Source organism: Lissotriton vulgaris, chromosome 12 (genome assembly GCF_964263255.1).
Source record: "Lissotriton vulgaris chromosome 12, aLisVul1.2, whole genome shotgun sequence".
Lineage (NCBI taxonomy): Eukaryota > Metazoa > Chordata > Amphibia > Caudata > Salamandridae > Lissotriton > Lissotriton vulgaris.
In genome coordinates this window covers 152,930,453-152,952,892 of record NC_141700.1, presented here as the reverse complement: position 1 = coordinate 152,952,892, position 22,440 = coordinate 152,930,453, and the positions used below count along the sequence as shown (strand labels likewise).

At 45.5% G+C, this 22,440-nt stretch overlaps 1 protein-coding gene across 1 annotated transcript in view; it reads right to left on the bottom strand.

Annotated features, from left to right (window-relative positions):
* The window catches only part of NAXE (NAD(P)HX epimerase), a 142,292-nt gene extending 129,404 nt beyond the window's left edge, over nucleotides 1-12,888 (bottom strand). The window contains exon 1 of the mRNA XM_086947645.1: nucleotides 12,578-12,888. Coding sequence (XP_086803771.1) covers nucleotides 12,578-12,828 — 251 coding nt within the window. The 5' untranslated portion in view covers nucleotides 12,829-12,888. The remainder of the gene's footprint in view (nucleotides 1-12,577) is intronic.
* Between the last annotated feature and the right edge of the window lie 9,552 nt (nucleotides 12,889-22,440).

The window sequence follows — 22,440 nt, the reverse complement described above, 5'->3', positions numbered from 1 at the left end:
TTCTGGATGCAATGCACCCAGATTATGACTGCGTTAGACTGTCTGGCATTATTTTCTTGCATAAGGGCCCATGGCTACATTACTATGCCACTAGTCCCTTCTCTCATGCAGTGCACAGCCATGATCCAGAGCTGCGAAAGTCAGTCCATCCTCCCTCAGTCCTACCAGCCTTGGTCCAGTGCTGAGACGCCCAAGGGAGGAAGCCTGCTGTTCTGGGCCTTGCAGCACTAGCCCATGGTTGTAAGGCCCAGGGCAAGAGGCCCCTCTGAAGGGCAAAGCTATTAATAGTGCAGCAAATGCAATGGGACCGTGGCCTCATGGGGTTATGGGTCCAATGTGCCAAACTTATGGCTACATTTTCCTGTCCACAAACAAGGTATACACAAAGTGATGGATAGAATGCTTGAATTAATCATAGCAACTTGTAATTACCCAGGCTGCATCCCACTCCATCGTTTTTTTGCACACCATGCCACCTCGGTTTTGGAGCCAGCCATTTTGAAAATCAGTCTTGACTCTCCTCCAATGGGAGCAGTCCAAACAAAACTACCAGGCCAGATGCTCCCTGAGCCAGAACACAAGCAAACAGGACAGGCTCTGCCCTAGCTAGGGATTATCAGCCAGGTATAGCTTGGTTCCAGTGACCGTGTGCATTGGGCCATGTCTGAGCATACCTGTATCTCTAAAGGCAACAAAAAAGGGAAGGATTTAATGCTTGAATTAATCTCAGCCACTGCTGAGGCGCATGCCCTCTATGATAGACGGATGTCTACTGGGGGAGCCTCCCCCAAACTTGAAGACCTCTGCTTACACCATTTGTCTTTATATTTTGTGCATTTCTGATTTGAGAGATTTTACTATATTCTATATTGTTATATCCATAGACGTTAGATTGAGATTTCTTTCTTTTTTTGTTCTGCTTTAGACATGAAAATACTATCCATGGAGGCAAACTACTGACCAGATAAACCTGTAGTGGTCTGGCCTCTCACCCATTGGCCTTGCAGCCAAAGTCCCGCACTGTGAGGCCCAAGGAAATGGACTGGTTAGTGGGCCTGGGTCGCAGCATTATTTAATTCCATTTAAACATGTGCTTTCCAGGTTTTGTTCAAAATTAGGAGAAATCAAATGAGAGAAGATGTATCTCAAATCTGTTAACTGAATCTGCATCATGCCAATGTACAAAACGAAATGTACTCTGGAACCATGTCAGTGCCTACTAATTATTAGTATCAAAACAATTAAAGGTTTTAGAGGACGTTGTTGTCATGGCTCATGGCCCATGACATTAAACCCTTTCAGCTTACATAGTACTGTTGTGAGAAGCTGGCCTGGTCTATAATGTCCACTAATGTCAGTGGGCACCTTGCACCAGTCCAGACAACCCTTATGGTGATTTAAAAGGTCTCAGATAACCTTAGAAAGCGATCAAAGTGGTAGCTGTGGAGAGCAGCCTTCAGGCTTAATCTTGAAGGAGTGTAAAGCAGCTTGTTTTACCTGAATGTTATCTTATAGAATAGATTAAATCAAAAGGAACCACACAAAGTAGGTATAAAAATATGTATTTATTATAGAATACTCTCTAGTATGTTACAGTATCTCCTACAGGAGATAGACACAAAGCACACAACACTTTAGCAAAGAAATCACAGTAAATAGCACTAATACAGAGTGGGCCCCAGGGGGGGAACAAACCATATAATAAAAAAGTGGTATAAGAACCACGACTCTAGTCAGGACAATGGCGAGAGGACTTAGAATTCCTGGGATCCCAAGGAACCACCCAAGGTGAGTAGATAGGGACCCCACGGAGAGCGTGTGCAGTGTGATAGCACAACCATGTGCTCTGTACAAGTCTATGTGCAAGTCGCTGTTGGAATTTGAAAGATTAGTGACCCTTCCCAGTGGACCCTGAAGAAACCCTTTGGAAGACAGAAGGTTGGAGAGTCACCTCACCCGTGGATACCGTGGTACACAAGTCACCTATCCCAGGGGAGCCGGGTGCATAGGTGTGAAAAGGAGTCGGAAACCGCTGTCGACCCAATGGAGAACTTCAAGAAAGTGCCGCTGCTGGAAGAGGAGAACGTGTCCGTGGGAATCCCAACGTGGTTTCTTGGAGAGGAGTACCTGAAAGAAGAGGAAACAGAGTCTATGTCACTCGGGAGAGACTTGGAGGCTGAATACCCTCCGCTGTCGGGTGCTTCAGGATAGATAACGGTGACCTTGACTCTGCAGCTACGAGTACCAGGCGACAGGGAGGACAACCAGGACCCGGATGCGAGATGTCCCGTGAAGGATGTCGAGTGCTGAGGGGGTCGGTATCTGGCGGGAGCACCAACAAGCCTTGGCAAATGCAATCCACGCAGGAAGTCAAGAAGATGCACGGTTCGGACCAGCAAGGTCCACGGGACTCACCACAAGCAGGGAAGTCACGGCAGACGCAGAACAATCAGGGGAGCCCAAGGAAAACAAAGATGACCCTCAATTGGACCCACAGGCCAGAGGCACAGGAGTAGCAAGAGGACCTCGAGCAGCTCACCAAAAGGAGCAGGTCACGGTCCCCACCAGGCAATGTGGCTGAAGATCTTGGTGGAGGTTGTGGCTACTTGGAGTCCAATGCACTTGTCGCAGAGTTGCTAAAAAGCATATGCACTTGCAAATGTATGCGGTGCACAAGGGTTCGGTTAATGCAGCCCCCACGAGAGATTCTGACCTCAGACTTAGTGAGAGGACAGCTCGGGCCTCGTGAGACGTAGATAAGCACCACCTGTGTTGATGAACCCTTCGGAGTCCGCAGGAACTCGGGACCACCAGTGTTGAGGTGCCTGCAAATACAGAGAAGTGGCTCCTTCACTTCAAGGGAGATTCACTTCAAGTGTTTTGGATGCTTCACGGGTCCTGCAGGGATCCTGTATGGTGAACAGGCACAGACGAGGTAGCAGACTGAAAGGGAGATGAAGTCAGACCCAAACGAAGTCCAGAATGCCCAGATGGTAGAAGTGCAGTGGTTTTAGTTCTGAATCTTGTCTACGACGAATCTAGGGACCTACACACAGGTAAGTCCTTAAGTACCATAAGGAGAGTATTGGGAAGGTTCAGGGAAACCTCCCAGGGGGTGGTCTGGACAGGGGGGGGAAGTAACTCCCATGTCCTTTGTCCATTTTCATGCCAGAGTGGGAGCCTATTTTCACAAACAGTGGTCCTTAGACGAGAGAAGGAATATTCAGGGAATAAATATAGACTGAATAGAACTATATTGTTATGAAATGTCTAGCCGGACAGTTTAATATCTCGATAAAAATAATACAAGAGGAATAAGACACAAAGTGTGATGGACGTGGGACACCAGCCGATGTCCGACTGACACACTAGAGGGACACAAACAGGGGGAAAAATAGTAGGCAAAATCGGGGCATCTGAATATCAAATCATAAACAGATAATCCACATTATACACATATGCATGCACAATTTATGTCAACTATGCATTTAGTGCATTAAGGTGGACGACGTTTCGAACCATACAGAATATTGGTTCATCCTCAGGATAGAAAATAATTTCCGAAAGAAATAACAATTTCACTTGCACCCACGATGGGGTGAAGCTGAAATTAGATCAGCACGATGCGAAAAATTGAGCCAATTTCACGGGATAGGCGCCAATGCAGAAGATAAAAGATCAGCGGGAACGATGCCCATGTCCGAAGATCGAATGATAGAAGAGTGCAGGTCCGCAATGGGGGTCCTTGCCTGGCGTGAGAATTCTTCACGAGCAGTGGTTTTAGTTCTGAATCTTGTCTACGACGAATCTAGGGACCTACACACAGGTAAGCCCTTAAGTACCCTAAGGAGAGGATTGGGAAGGTTCAGGGAAACCTCCCAGGGGGTGATCTGGACAGGGGGGAAGTAACTCCCATGTCCTTTGTCCATTTTCATGCCAGAGTGGGAGCCAGCGGCTCCCAGGACTGGTTTGAACTGGACTATGCATCGGGACACCAAATGTGCCCCTCATGCAGGCTTTCAGGCACAGGCAAGCGCACCCACCCAGCCCTAATACACTAAATCCTGTGTGGGAGGTGGTTACACCTCCCTCTGACAGGATGCCTATAGTTATGCCTTCCCCTGCTCGAGCTTGGCTCAGCAGCAGACAGGCAGAAATGTGTCTCTGGTCTGCAGCAACAATTTTGTGCTGTCCGGGATTAGAAGGTTGGTAATGGTAACACTGAGAGCCTAACGGAGGGCTCTCCCGGTGCTTGTAATCATACCTACAACATGATTCCAACATGTTTGATACCAAACATGATAGGATTCGTTGCAGCTGTTTTCGAGATGGTCATCGTGCGGTCACGCGATGCCCCTCTATATAGTATATGCCTGCTTCACTGACAACCCGGGAGAATGGACTCCGTAGGCTGCAGTGGTGTCCTGCTCATGCAAGGTCACCCTCTTACTTGGAACCAGGCACCATGCCCTCAGGCTTGTAAAAGCCTGCTAGATGGGTGACTTATAGGTTTTAAGTGCAGTGACCCTTAGATATAGTAAACCTATATATTTCGTAAGTGGTGCATGCACCAACTTACACAGGCTGCAATGGCAGGCCTGTAGTTCCATTGTGAATGATCTCTCATGGGTGGCATAATACATACTGCAGTCCACGGGAGAGCTCTGGGGGTAACTATGCCCTGGATACAAGGCTACCATATACTAGGGACTGACAAGGCTACTCCAGTATCGAATCAGGGGTGCACCTACGTACATAACACAACAGTTTAAGGAGAAAGCAGATAGACTGGGGTCCTGATAAGCAGGATCCCAGTCAGACTAGTCAAAAACAGCATCACATCAAGCAAAAAGTGGGGGTAACCATCAGAAGCAGATCCTACATTCTTACAACTGTATTCTGGTAGTTTCTGGTGTTTTTCAGTGATTAGGGAAATGCCTTTAATAGAAGTCAAGCTAGTTTCCACTGTTTTATTTGCTTTCATATATTTTTGGACATTCCCTGTCTTGCACTAGATATCTGGGAACCCATATTGAAATTGTAATGCTCACTGGCATCATTAAGGGCATTCTACATGCTGCAGCACACCTCACAAGGACATGAAGAAATATGACCACATAATAACAGTGTGATGGAACTGCACGGGTCCTCCTTGCCGGCCCGCACCTTCTTCCCTGCTGCATCATCTGTAAAGCTATCACAATGTATTAACAGTCCACAAACACTCTACCTTTCCCATCGCTCATTGACTTTATGCTTGTCATTAACTTTATGCTTGTCATTAACTCTGTAAAGGGCTCTGCTGCTTTTGACTAGGTTTGCAATATACGACTGACACCCCTGCTTTCTTGGATGACAAGCTTGCCATCTCCAGTGGCTCTCCACACACTTGCAGCAAGAACACCTTCAAACAGAAGAATTGCTAAAAAGAGAAAAAAAAAACAAGAAAAAGGCATTTCTTCTCTATTCCCCAAGGATCTGGAATATTATTCCCATATCCATCTGGACAGCCTGAAATCAGCTGCAATTTAGGAAACAGCAAATAACCAACTTTAAAAAGAATAATTTAAAAAATCACGTTGCAGTCACATTCCACAAACCATTTACTCCTTCTATCACATGCTAACTGTGTCTTTGACCCTGTACAGTGCTTAGGAGACTTTTGGCTTAGTTTTCGCTCTGTAAAATTTGCACACACAATATGTATCTAATGCACTAATCTGAAAAAAAATTGTTAACATTTATTTGAACTTATAAGTGTTGGAGAGACCTAGGCCAAACGTTTCCATCGAGTGTGACTAATAAAATGTATTTCCCCTTGATTGAAATTTAGAGTATATATGCTTATTTTATTAGTGTTAATATTTATGTTTTTGTTTTACAGAAATCCGCACCAAACAGGTTGCTTCTTGCAAAGTCACTCAACAATAGGCAGTTGATGGCACCTTCTATGATATCATTTTCTGTTATTTCGTGTTGATTGCAAGTTAGGGGGGCCTCAGACATTACCTTCCTGCCCAGGGCCTCAAAGTCCTAGGACCGGCCACATGCCTTCTTAGCTCATTGTGCTATATTAGGAAGATTACAATTTATATGAACTATAGGATCTCTATGTTAAAAGCAGTAGCCTACTTACCCATCTAAATAAAATAAAAATCTGTCATCTGCGTGTTACTGGATGCTTTGCAGGAGGCATATTAACCCTCTGTACTACTTTGATCAAAACTGGGAACAGACAAAAACACAGATCTCTCCGGCAAATATGTTAACTTATAGTTATCTTTCCTTTATTACGATTCCTCGAGATTTACTGGGCATACAAAGATCTCTGCAGCAGGTGCCTTAACCCCGTAAGATATTTTAAAATGCAGAATTCGCAACCAATTAAGCAGAACAGATTTACTGCCATGTATCTCCTTGTTGTAAATTTCTTTGTGGCGGAGTTTTAAAAAATAATTGTAGAAGTTGAGGCCCAGATTATGCGTCTGTGTTGCGTCACTTTTTTGGCACAACCAAGACATAAAATCTAATTTGATAAATATTGTAATGCACTCAAATGAACTCACATTAGACCTGTTGTACATATTTGTGAGGTGTTAAGATCTGATGTCACTTCTTGTGATGTCACTTCCTGTGAGGTCATGGGTTGTGATACCTTTTTCTCAACTGCTACGTGCAATGTCATGCACCATAATGTCACTAACATACTGCCCAACTTGGTTAGTCCTTCCACTTCTTTTTAAAAAAATTTTTTTACTTGTGCCCTGAACACAGTTGTCAAAATACTGACAAGGCAAAAGAAAATGAAGTGCTTACCGGTGATTGGGTGCATTGTGTGTATGAGGGGTGAAGTGAAAGAGGGGTGAAGTGAAAGAGGTGTGAGGAAGGGCATTCAGGAGGAGGGAGTGAAAAAGGGGGCTGAAGAGGAAAGAGATGAAGTGTCAGATAAGCAGACGTAGGAAATGTCAAAAGAAAAAGGGTGTTCATGCCGAACATTAATGTAGGATTGTGTGATGTAGTCTAGTGGTTGGGGGGTGGAGTGAAAGGGATGAGCAGGAACGGGAGGAGCCAGGGACAGGAACCAACTCAGTTAGAGTAGGGACAGGGACACGAAAGGAAGTACAGAATAAAGCTCATTTATAAATCAATAATAATTGTCTGTCGTTATTCACAAGACATGACAACTGGCGACGAGGGTGGGATCTGCAAGCCCATTGCTCACCGAACCGTGTGAGAGCACCCTGTCCCATGCAGTGTCCAGACAAGAAGAACACTGCTGTGTGGAGCCGAGCTGCCGCCCAAAAAAGAAGCCAGCAGCAAGTAACCCTCTCTCCAAAGCCAGGAGATCGAGGGAGCCCCAGAGAAACCGAGGGAACGAGCGCCCGAGCGTCCAAAGAAAAGAAACGCTCGATCGCGCCAAAACGCGACTCACGCCTGATGCGTGCAAGTTGGCGTGCTCTGAAGGAACAGGAGTCGGGAGCCCACCCCGACTCTGCTGTGCACCCCAAGGTGGCGAAGAGTGCTCCAGGTGAGGGAGACTGCCCCCAGAAGACCTGCTGGCAGGCGCTAACGAGCGCGACGAAAGCGGAGCTCGAAGAGTCCCGGCATCGGAAACCTCACTCCCGATGCGTGAGCATTGGCACGCGATCGCCGAGTGAGCCAGGACCTGGTGAGACGCCGTGGGAGCCCACCCCAAGCCTCACCTGACTGTGGCAGCTGTTGATCATCTGGAATTTGGAGTGTGCTGCCCCGGGATCGGCTGCCGGTGAGTCCAGAAGACTGAATGACTGAAGGTGAAGCCTCGTGAGAAGTGAGAATTCGGTGGCTGCGGCCATCTTAAAGTCAGGCAACTTTTGGGACATCTTCCCTGTGCAAACTGTAGGCGGCCATTTTGAGGTCAGGCGAGCCAAGTTTAGTAACAAGCATTGGCGAATATAAGAAAACAAGCATTGGCAGACACAAGAAAACAAGCATTGGCAACCATAAGGAAGCAAGCATTGGCAAACGTAAGGAAACAAACACTGGCAAACACAAGTGGAAAGGCCACAAGAAGGAAACAAGCATTGGCAAGAGAAAGTTACAGTGACGCAACAAGCACGAGCCAATGCAAGAGGCCAAACAAGTAAATAAGCATGAGTAAATGCAAGAAGTGCAATATGTAGACAAGCACAAGCAGATGCGGGAAACACAAATAAAACAAGCATTCGTAACAGAAATGAAACGAACATTGATACCTGCAAGCGAACAATAAGGGACCAGCCCTGATGAAATGAGCACCAGCAAATGCCAGAGGCAAGCAAAGTAAACGATGAACACAAACATGCATTAATACAGGTGACAAGAAAAGGAATGAACAAAAGTAACTGTTAGCAACGAGCACTGGCACATACCCGATTCGCAGCGCGTCAAGCACAAGCCAATGCCGGAAACAAGCGAAGACTGCACTGTATATAAACAAGCACGGGTGGCCACAAGCTCTGAAGTCAGCGAGCACAAGCAAGTGCAGATCCCGAATGTAACAAGCACGAGCAAAGACAAGTGCCAAAGCAAACATTCAGCACCACGTGAAGACAAACGATTAAAAGTAACGGGAGCTAAGAAGATGAATGATCCAGAAGCGCGAGTGGAGGAATGTCAAGGAAGCCCTCTCTCATCAACGAAGTGATTGGATAACCTACACTAATCCAGAAAAGACACATGAGTGAACTGGATGTCAAATGTGCCAGGCACCATCGCGGAAGACCCACCAACCACCTGCAGCTACCATACAACTCTAAAGAAAGCGAGCCATGAGTCACGCATAGTGTAGCTGAGTGGTGGCCATTCGGAACTCAAGAAATCCAAGCTTCATTAACGAGCGCCGATCGAGACAGTTGCGAAGCTTATCAACCTCCGAGGAAACAACCAGACCAAGGATCTTGGCCGAAGGTGGTCAGCAAATAAGACAGGAAGCAAAGTGAACAATCCTGCACCGGCAGCAGGAGGAAACTTTCCTCCCTCGTGGCAATGGATGCAGCAACCCATCGGTCCAATCCCTGCATTGAAGTACCGCCCCCGGTGACACAGACTGACAGTCAGAGTTTGGGCCCCAAATGGAACTAGTGGCTGGAATCATTGGACGATTTCCTCGATGCAATTGGTGAACGAAGAGATAGAAAATGTCTGACTCTACTCCTTCAGCTGGTAGGTCATGAGGGCCGACGTTTAGTCAGAACATTCCCGGAAAAGGACACAGAGACCTATGAGAGACTTCAAAAGAAGCTACGTACCCATTTCCATGCACCGGTAGACGTGGATCATGCTCGCATCGCTTTCACCACAGCACGGCAGGAACCAGGAGAACCACTGCCAAAATTCATTACCCGGTTGCAAAGATTGGTACCTGGCTGCTACTTCAATACCTTTACAAATGAAGAAGCCGTTCGGCTTCGGATAATCGAAGGCTGCTCAAATGCAGACACGAAGCGCAAGATTCTTCAGGGGCAGTGGTCGCTAGAGAGAATCATCAGAGGGGCCGAGGTGGTAAAAGCAAGAGACATATCAAAAGACGTACACTCGAATGCAAGATGCAAGGATGTCTGGAAAGAGACATCCCTCATGTCTGGGGGCAAGGCCCAGGAAACAACCAAAACCGAAAAGAGGGAGGGTGAAGGCAGATCAGAGGCAAGACGAAACAAGAGACAAAGCACACAAAAGACCAGGATGAGTCAGGACTGCGATAGCGGCACTGATACAACCTCACTGAGTTATTCAACATCCAGGAGTCAGTCAACAGATGGCAGCACTGATACAACCTCACGGAGTCAGTCAACCGATGGTGAAAACGGTTCTGAAGCGGATGAAGTGTCAAGTGGGACAGATCACACCCATGGACAAGATGGCAGCCTGCCCAACAAGAGGGCAAGAAAGACAAACTACAGAAGATGGGAACAATCCCGTCAACACTGGAAATCGGCACACAAACACCCCCGGGCCTCCTCCCACTATTCACCAAAGTCTGTAGATGAGTCCGAGGAAGCATCAAGCAGTGAGACACATCACCCCAATGGCACGGACGTCAGTACACCCAACAAGCGAGAAGAAGAAACCAACCACATGCGTAGTGGTAAGCCACTCCGACACCGAAAAGGAAGAGGCATGTGCACTCAAGACAGTCATGACAATGAGAAAACAGAGAAGAGACAATTTATGTCACGTGAGAGGGGTAAAGATCAAATGTTCCAGGATCAAACTAAAGATGTAAACGCATGGTTAACAAACAACCTCTCCACCGTAACAACACAGAAGACACGTAAAGAGACGTACCCAAAGGAATGTCCCGCAGATAGCTCCGACTTCAGGAGCATGTCGTCACAGACTACCAACTCAATAAACTTACCAGTCAAGACACCCTCAAAGGAACGTTCTCAAAGGGAATCGGCGAACGACTCTTCCGATTCGGAAAGCATGTCTGTCCGATCACCCGGGTCAACAAAATCATGGTCCCGACCACGTCCATGGCATCAATCACCCGAACGCACAATAGAACCAAAGGACAACATGTCATGTCAGTCATCGCCATATCAAGACATGAGTAATATACCGTCACCCTTGATGGGGTCAGCGAGGCTGACTCAATGAACTGACAGAAGGAAAACAAAGAGATGGGACAGCATCTACCAGGTGGAAAAGGACTATCCTGTCACCCTGCGAGGAGGACCAAATGTGGTGACAGAGATAGATTGTCACCGGATGAGAGAGAAACAGGTACATGCCCAGATGGTCAAGGGGTTCGCCAGTCTCAAACACGAGTGGGAGAGGCAAACAGAGGCAGCAAACGAGTCCAAGAATCAAACCAGGACACCCATTTCGGATAGTACATTAACGTCTGGCATGCCTGACGGTGAACAGAAGAACAGTGCTGCTCCCAACCTGACAAGACAAAAAGAAGTAACCTTACATGTGGGAGCTCAGAAGAGAACTAGAACATCGTCCACTCATGAAGGAGATCGATCGTCAATAGAACAAGAGTCACCGAGGAAAACAGACTGCCACTACCGCGCTGAGCCAGTAGCAGTTACACAACAAGAAAGAACCATGATAACTGCGGAACCGGAGAATAAGCAGCCCACACGCAATGGGTTGCATTCTCAAAAGTGCACTCCCGTAGTCAAGGATGCCCTGGTTAAGACAACGGAAAGATTGACCAAAGCCAGGCCCACCACTGATTCGACACTACTGATGCTTGAAAAACAGGCAGTCCGCCGACCTGTGTGGCTGATTGCAGAATTGCGAACACTGTGAAAATTAAGTTCATTTTGTTAAGAAAGGGGGAGATGTAGGATTGTGTGATGTAGTCTAGTGGTTGGGGGGTGGAGTGAAAGGGAGGAGCAGGAACGGGAGGAGCCAGGGACAGGAACCAACTCATAGAGGCGGCAGACCCGAGAGCAGAGGGCGGCCCGGGACCAGGGTTCGATTCCCGGCGCGGCAGGTTTCTGGACCAGGGTCAGCGGACTCGATAATTCTCTCGCCTCGGTGCCCACTCTGATCAGCGATCACACTAGGCAACTCTGGGCATTAGCTTGCCTCATCTTCACTAACGGCCCCACCAGACCGCCGGGGATGCCTGGTCTCACCCTGGAGATACCCATTAAGGGACCATCTCTCAGGGAAGCCAGGAAGGGTTTCGCAGCGGTCGAAGCGCCTTGGGACCCTCCGGGTAAGTAGTGCGCAATATAAATGCCTATACATTTACATTTACACATTTACAGTTAGAGTAGGGACAGGGACACGAAAGGAAGTACAGAATAAAGCTCCTTTATAAATCAATAATAATTGTCTGTCGTTATTCACAAGACATGACAATTAAGTGAACATAATAGGAGTGATTGAGACACTGAAGAAAACCACCTTTCTACAGGCCTCGGTAATGCTTATCTTACTGTCTCATAATTTCAGAATGAAAACATTTTCAATACTATTTACAAAAAAATCATTGTTATTACTCATTTCTCTTAAACATCTAACAGCCATTTACACAGCTGATATTTCTGCCTGGGATTAGGTGTATGTCAGTTGTGTTATCTGTCCGCAATAACAGAAAGCTCAGAGGCAACAAATTAACAGTCGTGTGGCACACTGTGAAGATCACAGAAGTTACTTTATGAACTTAAGTAAGCCTATTACGTTGGTCAGGACCCTTTTATAGACCCCACTCCCCCCCACCGAAAACAAACACACATTTTTTTCAACCCACTTAAAGAAGCCCTGCTTCCAACCTACAGGCCTAATCCACACAAACATTTTTGAGTAAATTATGTAGTACCACTTCACATACTCGTGGATGTCTTTGTGAACTGGCCCCAAGTTGTATATTATTATTCGCATTTGGTGACTGTGATGCCAATTTACAAAGGTGTTACTGGGGTATTATTATTTCTCTTTCTCACGCATGCCTCTGTGATTTGACCACTTTGTGTTCAGTATGTCATTCTTTTTTTGTTGTTGTTAAAATTGAAGCCAATCTATCAAAGCAACAAATTGATGTCAGTTTAGGCTTTCGGTATTTGCACGACAGGCTTTTTATGCACTAAATTACCTCAGGTACTTCAAAGCACCCGCTGCTTTCTTCATGGTGGGAGTCCTTGACTTCCAACGCGCAGGCGCAGGGCAGAAGGCACCCCAGACGGCGGTTGGTACCCTTGGGCAGGAAGTTAAGGTGTCCCTGCGCCCTCCCTTTGTACTTGCAAGGTGCCCTGCGGCTCTGGCGTGTGGTATACCCTGGCGTGCCCCTCGACAAGAGGCCACCAGCACGCCGAGGCCTAGTAGCGTCCTCCCGAGCCCGTGCATTCGATCTGAGAGTGCGACTGGGACTCCTCTACTCTGGCAACGGCAGTGCTTAAGCCGAAGCATCCGGATCACGCCAAACTGGGACGGTGTCTTTACGTGTGTGAGACCATTAAGGCGACGGCCATTTTAGAATGGTCGTTTTTCTATTTTGAACAATTAAAGAGATGTTTGACAAAAAAAACGATAACTAACATGTATGGTGTACAGATATCACACAGCTGTTCACAGATTTTGTTATCGTTGCGAAGGAAGTGTTAATACGTGAAAGTGCAGTAGATACGTTTTATTTTATTTTCACATCATATAATTTAAATGTACTTGAACTCATAAACACAATATTTGTAGTTGTATTCATGGTTGGAACTGTGATTCGGTGTTAGTTTTTATCGTAAAACGCACTCTTCAACATGGCCGCCACTTTCATTTAGCTGACCCGATCCTTTATGCTCCTGGTGCTAACCAGCTTTGCTTAGCCTGCTAATGTGTCGGCCCTCTTGAAATGGGAAATGTCCTGTCTAGTGTATTGGAATCGTAAGAGATGTATTTCGCAAAGCAATGCAATATGTTCTTCGAAATATCTGTGATGTAGTTTTGAGACACACATTACAAATCCTGAATTTCTTACAAACAGATCCCACTTTGTAAATTACTGGCATTCTTCCTGATGTGCGACAAAAAAAGGTGGAGGTTCTCCCAAGTGGTGGCAGCCCAATACGTTTAAGTAAGGAAACTTTAGGAGACAGGGCATTACAATACTCTTTTAGTGGCCTTAATGTACTCTCCCTATAAAGAGAAACCTCCTGAATTAGCAGTAATTTTACTTAGGAAGGTTTGAAGATGCGCACACTGTTCAAAGTTCTTTGCAACTGGGCTGTCTTGAAAATCAGCATTTTGACCGTGACGATACTTTACATTTGACATATACCTCGTTAGTCACCACTTTGTATGCAAGATTAACTTGGCACACCTTTCCTACATAAGTTTCCAGTCGCACATGAAACAAGCATTGGCATAGCCAATAGGTCTTGCCTTTGGACCTTATAAATATTTAATTATGCAGAACAATATCCTTGGTGCAACATCAACTGTTGCATGGCTAAACACTTATAATGTCCGAAAGGCGAGAGCTATATGCTATGCCAATAGGACGTCTTACTGCAATTGTGAAAATATAAGGTCTGAACAAAATTCAAAAAGTACATTTTATTAACATGTAAAACCAATTCTCCTTATTACATCAGATTCTATTATTTCAGTGCCTTTAGAAGTATATTTTTAAAACTGATAGTTTTCAAATATCAATTCAGAAACATTCCTTCTTCCCTCCACCCTCACAACAATGCCAATAGTGAACTAAGAGGCAAGTCAGTTGTTATGAATACTCTTTGGCTGGCTGGGGGTTCTATTATACATGAACATTATAGTTTATTAACTCAAACACAGGAGAAGTTTTTGTACAACACACATCCTGAAGTCATGTATTTTGAGGTCTTCATTGGAAGAAACAGGAGTAAAAGTAAAATAAAACAATTGCCTAGGATCACACAGTTAGGTTAAGTGGCGAAGCCAGGATTACTCCCAAGTTTTTTGGTTTCACATTGTGCAATTCAGACACTACCTGTACATGGTTTGCTTCTGATACACTCAACTTACCACAGGCACCCACCTCCTCCTGCTCCGTACCCGGCCAACCTGCTGGCATCAATGCGGCCCTCAGTCACATCGCAGACCGAACTTTATGGCCCCTGGGAAAATGTTTTTAAGTACCCATGCTTTAACACAGGGTAATGATTTCGTTTCAATTGCATTAGTTTCATGTCATCAATATACACATGTGAATCAAAGTGTGGCGCAAATTATATTTACGCATATTTTACTTTAAATGCTCAAAAGTTCACTCAGGGGCATGCTAATAAAAAGTTGTTCCATTGCTTCCATTCAATGCAAACTCTTTAGTAGAATATAATCTAGCATTTAATAACCAAATAACATTTTCAATATCGTCTGATGAAGGAATGTTGTGCTGCCTTATAAGAAATTTCTATTTTCTGTGGAGCATTGTTAAGTTATTACATTAGTAAAGTAATATAGCCACAAGATGCGTAGATTACTTACCTTTAATTGCATGTGAAGTGGCCTCACGGTCCCTGTAGCATTTTAATCAGCATCTATCTACTCAACACAGAGTGGTCCTAAATTTGCTGCCGTGTCCAGTGTTGATGTCACATGACAGTGGGTGCAGAATGGTAACGGCAGGTATTCCTAAAACAGCGCGCAATTGTCAGTGCTTTTCAGGCATCCAGTAAAAAAAGTTGCCACCTGTAACACTCCCCATGCTGGGCGTGGCTCAAGGATATAAATGAAGGAGCGCATTACAGCACAGGGTCTTCGCCCACATCTAGTCACTATGAGTGTGTGTGAATCTTTTCCGCTGAGAGTGCCTCATGAGGCCTGAGTGGAGCAAAGATAGGCCGTCCCCCGGCCACACTGGCGAGGACAGTACAGACTCATGCCACCTCAGATCACTTCACGGAGCGGGGCTCGACTCCTGATATCGCCTTTCCCTGTATGCTGCCTCTGGAGATCCGAACCCTGGCATCGTCATTAGGCATGTCGGCTATCCCGTTGCCCGTCCTGCTGTGGTAGGTACACTTTGGAGAGCCTGGTTGCTGAACCGCCCACATCTCCTGCACACTGCCCATCTGCTGTTGGCGGCGGCTGCCACAAGATTGCACATGGCTGGTTGGCTGCTGGGTGTGGCCCTGCACAAGCATCTCTCTCCTATTCCCTGTGGTGATCTGCTGAAAGTTCATGGGCCGGCAGGAGATCTTGGATCAGAAGGCCCTCCCACGTGGCAACTCACACCCTTCAATCACCAGGGCCAGCAGCAGGAGCTCTAGAAGAGCGTCGGAGCACTCAAGGCAGCTAGCCACATGGTGCTGAGCAACTGATCAAGACGTGGGGGACAATTGTACTGCAAAAAAAACAAGTTCTGAAAGGCAAGCGCGGCTCCGAAAATTTAAGCAACGCGCACCGTTTACCTTGCGGGAGCGAGCAGCGGCGGGCACGATAATTACAAACAGATGGCGCCTCTACTCACTCCCGCAAGGTAAACGCTGTACATGCACGAATACTCGTTGGAAACAGTGAAGTACATGTACGCATTTCCAAGAAAGTACAGAGTGATTACAAAAGCTCATTCCAAAGCAGCGCTTGTGCGCTGCGTAGGGTTGACCTAAAAAAAACACGTAAGCTATGCATTTTTAGGGCTCGCCTGCTGATGCGCTTCTGCGCATAGCTGGCAAAGCTCTATTATGGCTTATCGAGAGTTTAACTACTGGCGATTCCTTGCAGTGCATGTGCTTTTTAGGTCATTGCGCAAGCGCAAGCCCTAAAAAGCGCGTGCACAATGCCACCAGCCGCCTGCCTGCCTCGCATTACCACATCAAAGGCAGCCCAGCCTCCCTCCCACAGCTTCTCTAATTATTCCCGGCCGCCCGGCCGTGTCTCCTTAGCGTTTCTAGTAGTTACACAATTTGGGTTTTATAATATAAGCTGCTTTTCACTTGAGATTTGTATTCTTAATACGTTTCATGCTTGGGTGATGTGTTTTGGTTATGATGCCAGCAGGAAGTCTGATGTTGTCCATATTGTTGGAAATAAAATGTGCTTTTATTTACATGCTTCAACATTGCGTTTACTAAATCTAAAAGGCAATGCAGCTCACCACACGGCTGATGTTTACTGTTGAGTGAATATGGGAGGATTATTTCATGTATTGTGGCCTGTGGGGTAATACGCAGACATTTCCTATGACATGCAACTAGGAATGGGGCTTTACTGTATTTAATGCTAAGCGTGTACCGTGCCAATGATACATAAATGGTCGGTACAACTGTTGACGGTGATTTTGATCACACTTTGCATGCCTGAAATGCGTAGAAAACACAATTGCTCAACAGAATGCCACTGTGGCTTGAAGCTCACTTAACATTGTACGCCGCGTCAACGTTTATTAAAAAAGGTAATTGTGCTGAATGTGTTAGGTAATGGCATGTATATAGTTTTTTTGTTTAACGTGTGCCAGAGCAGATCACCCTCGCTGCAGTAGGTCAATGATCTGCATAACATCTAGATGTGTCAAAGGCCTAGTTTGGAAACATTCCAGTGATGCCAAGGCTGTCTTGCGTTGTGCCCAAGATCACACAGAGTGTCAGTCGAACAAACACGAATTGGATTCTAGTTCTTCCGGACAGTTTCCAACTGATAAATGCCATTTAAATGCATATACACAAAATACTTTTATGCCAATAATGCCAGATTTGATTAATTAATTGTATTTTAAACCCATCTCCATATGCATTGGACTAGGCCTCTACTTGTTTATAGAAATACTTTTCTCTGCTTGATGCCACTCAGATGTATTAACATCAGTTTCCTAAAAGAGATCAAGGTCGTGTTTAATGGACAAATGCATGTACTCTTCGGGAACAGTCGAATTAGCACATCTAACATCAAAAACATCATTAGCCGCCGCATGTGAAAATGGCTCGAGGTATCTTGCGAACTGGGAAAGTACTGTAATTGCAAAATTGCAGGTTTCATGGACGTAGCGCTTACTTAAAATGGAGCCAGCATTTGCTCCTTTTGCAGGCATTACTTTCAACCTTCAGACCTCGGTTTAAAAAAACATAACTAGCTTGGAATGGACCTTAGACTTTTTCTATTGGGTCTCAGGTGTTTTGCGTTCAGTGAAATTCATCAATACCCAGAATGCACCGATGCACCCACCACAGAGCTCCACAGATGCCCCCACCACACAGCTCCACAGATGCACCCACCACGCAGCTCCATCGAGGCACCCACCACACAGCTCCACCGAGGCACCTACCCTACAGCTCCACCGATGCACCCACCACACAGCTCCACCTATACACCCACCACACAGCTCCACCGAGGCACCCACCACACAGCTCCACAGATGCACCCACAACACAGCTCCACCTACACAGCTCCACCGATGCACCCACCACACAGCTCCACCGATGCACACAGCTCCACAGCTCCACCGATGCACACAGCTCCACCGATGCACCAACCACACAGCTCCACCGATGCTCCAACTAAGCTCCACCAATGCACCCACCACACAGCTCCACCAATAGACCCACTAAGCTCCACTGATGCACCCACCACACAGCTTCACCGATGCACCCACCACAGAGCTCCACCGATGCACCCACCACACAGCTCCACCGATGCACCCACCACCCAGCTCCACCCACCACCCAGCTCCACCAATGCACCCACCACACAGCTCCACCCGATGCACCCACCACACAGCTCCACCTACACAGCTCCACCGATGCACCCACATACACAGCTCCACCGATGCACCCACCACACAGCTCCACCGAGGCACCCACCACACAGCCCCACCGAATGACCCACCACACAGCTCCACCGATGCACCCACCACACAGCTCCACCGATGCAGCCACCACACAGCTCCACCGACACAGCTCTACCGATGCACCCAGCTCCACCAATGCACCCACCACACAGCTCCACCAATGCACCCACCACACAGCTCCACCTACACAGCTCCACCGATGCACCCACCACACAGCTCCACCGAGGCACCCACCACACAGCTCCACCGATGCACCCACCACACAGCTCCACCGATGCAGCCACCACACAGCTCCACCGACATAGCTCCACCGATGCACCCACCACCCAGCTCCACCGATACACCCACCACACAGCTCCACCGACACAGCTTCACCGATGCACCCACCACACAGCTCCACCGATGCACCCACCTCACAGCTCCACCGAGGCACCCACCATACAGCTCCACCAAGGCACCCACCACACAGCTCCACCGATGCACCCACCACACAGCTCCACCGATGCACCCACCACACAGCTCCACCGAGGCACCCACCACACAGCTCCACAGATGCACCCACCACACAGTTCCACAGATGCACCCACCACACAGCTCCACGATGCACCCACCACACAGCTCCACAGATGCACCCAGCTCCACCGATGCACCCACCACACAGCTCCGCCGAGGCACCCACCACACAGCTCCACCGATGCACCCACCACACAGCTCCACCGATGCTCCAACTAGGCTCCACCAATGCACCCACCACACAGCTCCACCAATGCACCCACTAAGCTCCACCGATGCACACACCACTCAGCGAAACCACAACATCACTCAGCGCAACTACAGCATCACTCAGCACCACAGCATCACTCAGCGCAACAACAGCATCACTCAGCGCAACCACAGCATCACTCAGCGCAACCACAGCATCACTCAGCCCAACCACAGCATCACTGGTTCAAATATGTTCTTTCAATGTTTCAAGCTGTTTTCAAGCTTTCATGCTTTATTACAAATCACAAAAAGATGTTAATATTTCACTTCTGTTCTTGGATTATCGTCACAATAAAAAACACTGAACATAATCTTGACAAAAGTTATTTACAAAAGTTTAAGCTATTGCCATTACAAATTAAATAAATTATTTAAGTATTAATTATTTAAAAAAATTAAAAGCCATTGTTATTTGTAATATCAATACATCTAAGTCACGTAAATACAAAACATGTTGCATTACAAATGCTATAGGTGTTTGCAAAAGTTATAACTATTGGCATTGTAAATGACAAAGCTATTAATTTAGCTAGTTTAAAAAATAACACATAAATAAAAAAAATTCATTTATAAGACCAATAGCTCAAACTTTCCTAATGCGAGCCCTATTGCATTTCCAATGCTTGTTTTTTTAACAGATTTTATCGAGTTTCACATAAGCACATTGCAAGTACAGTACAGCAGGGTAAACCTGTTTAGTAGGCCTTTTCTGCCTCCCGCTCTTACAGTTATCTATACAGTACTGGATGCAGGTGACAAGAAGCGGGCTTCTCTGCTCGTGAAGCTGAACCATAAGTACCTGAAAGTCCAAATATCAATAACAATTTGAATGCAGTAATCTCCTACATAGTGGGACTATCTAGGCAACAAGTCTTAACAAAGCAAGCAAAGCCTACCTCCCCCCAACTCGTTTCCCCCTTTCTACGTCCAAATAACAACTCAGAAAGTGTACATGAGGTGAGGTTCCTTTCCTTCCATCAAGTCATTTGACTGTTCTGGGCACTCCAGGTGTTGTGTGACCTAGTATTGGAAAATTGTAAAGCCTGGAGTCCCTCAGGGCCTACCAGCTGGTCTAGTGAACGTGGGGTGTTTGTTCCGTGGTGCAGGGTCCTAATTCCCATATAGGCCACTCTGATTAAAGCACATCCTCTCCCAGATGGTCCAGTTTGTGAGGGCAGCTTTCTATTTGGGCTTTCCAATGCACTGTAATACGTCGCTTGGCTAACACTGGCAGGTCAATTAATCAGGATGTCAACTTGTGCTTGACCGGACATGGATAAATGTCCAGTATCCACATCCTAGGAGGTATATCAAGGGAATTGTGTGTGATGTCTGCTAGAACGTGCATTATCTCCATTCCGTAGGTGGTCAAGTGCGGGTTGCCCCATATCATGTGCAGCATATCTGCCCCATCTAGGTGGCAGCTAGGGCATTCATGGGATATATGGGGGAAGATGGCATTGAGCTGTCTAAGGGACATGCAATGTATGTACTTGTACGCAAAATAAGAAGACAACATCATCATAGTGAGCTTTGAGCTCCTTTGCACAGATTTTAAAAATATGAGTTAAAATACTATAAAATTAGTGGGTCTGTTTTTTCAGATGGGAAACACTTTGCCAGGGTTTGCATAGCTGACAAGGGATTGGTGTCAGTACAACGCGAAATATTACATCGCATTCCGTTACAACGGAATTTTTACAACGCAGGATCCATTACATCGGATGCCATTACAACGCATGGCATTACATAGCAGATGGTATTACAACGCATGGCATTACATCGTAAGTATAGGTAAGTATACCTTTTTTTAAAAATGTTATTAAGTTAATTTAATTAATTTAATTTAATTAATTTAAATAAAATACATATTAAAATAGCCATTAATTTAATTTAATAAAATAATATCTATTTAATAAATGTAATTTTAATAAAAAATGGGAATAATTTAATTTAATTTAAATAATAAAATTAACTTAATGTAAATATTTTTAAAATTGATATGAAATTTAATTAATTGAAATAATTTATTTAATTTAATTTAAAAATGTAATTAATGAAATAAAATTAATTTAATTTATTAAACATATTTTAATTAATTTAAAAATGGTAAATATAATTTAAGTAACCCAAAACACAAACCCCTGTACCCCAAAATCCAAATCCTGCCCTAAAACCTAAAAACACCCCTGTACCCCAAAACCCAAACCCTGCCCTAAAACCTAAAAACACCCCTGTACCCCAAAACCCAAACCTTGCCCTAAAACCTAAAAACACCCCTGTACCCCAAAACCCAAACCTTGCCCTAAAACCTAAAAACACCCCTGTACCCCAAAACTCAAACCCTGCCCTAAAACCTAAAAACACCCCTGTACCCCAAAACCCAAACCCTGCCCTAAAACCTAAAAACACCCCTGTACCCCAAAACCCAAACCCTGCCCTAAAACCTAAAAACACCCCTGTACCCCAAAATCCAAATCCTGCCCTAAAACCTAAAAACACCCCTGTACCCCAAAACCCAAACCCTGCCCTAAAACCTAAAAACACCCCTGTACCCCAAAACCCAAACCCTGCCCTAAAACCTAAAAACACCTCTGTACCCCAAAACCCAAACCCTGCCCTAAAACCTAAAAACACCCCTGTACCCCAAAACCCAAACCCTGCCCTAAAACCTAAAAACACCCCTGTACCCCAAAACCCAAACCCTGCCCAAAAACCTAAAAATACCCAAACACCCCAAAACATATACATCAGTACCCCAAAACATATACTCCTATACTCATACTTATTTAAAAAATTACTTAAATTAATATATTTAATTTATAATATTTAAAAACGAAATAAATATTTTTATTTATAATTAATAATAATTAAATCAATTATAAAATATTAAATAAAATAAAAAAAAATTAAATACTTACCAATACTTACGATGTAATGGTATGCGTTGTAAAAGCATCTGCTATGTAATGCCATGCGTTGTAATGGCATGCATTGTAATGGTATTTGCGTTGTAATAGCTGCGTTGTAACAGCATTACGTTGTAATAGTTGCGTTGTAAGAGTAACACACCCTGACAAGTTTCCCAGGGCAAGATTCTGCCGCCCAGGTTCTTTTCCCGTGGTTTCTGGGACTTGTGCTGTTTTATAATGGAATAAACAGGACTATATGTCCCAGAATTGAAAGTAAAAAGCTGGACTGGAACAGCATATCATGAATGAACAAGGGAAACATGACAGGGCTCATTAGGGAATGCTACACATTCTATAACGGGACCAATTGCTTCAGATTATGCATTCTCCTTGTGTTTTTTTAATTGACAGCCGCAGTGAGAAAACATTAAACCAAAATAACATTGAGGAACTACAAACTGCATAGTTCTTTGAGGAGAAAAAACTGCTCCCACGATGGGAGACCACCCACCAATTACAGCT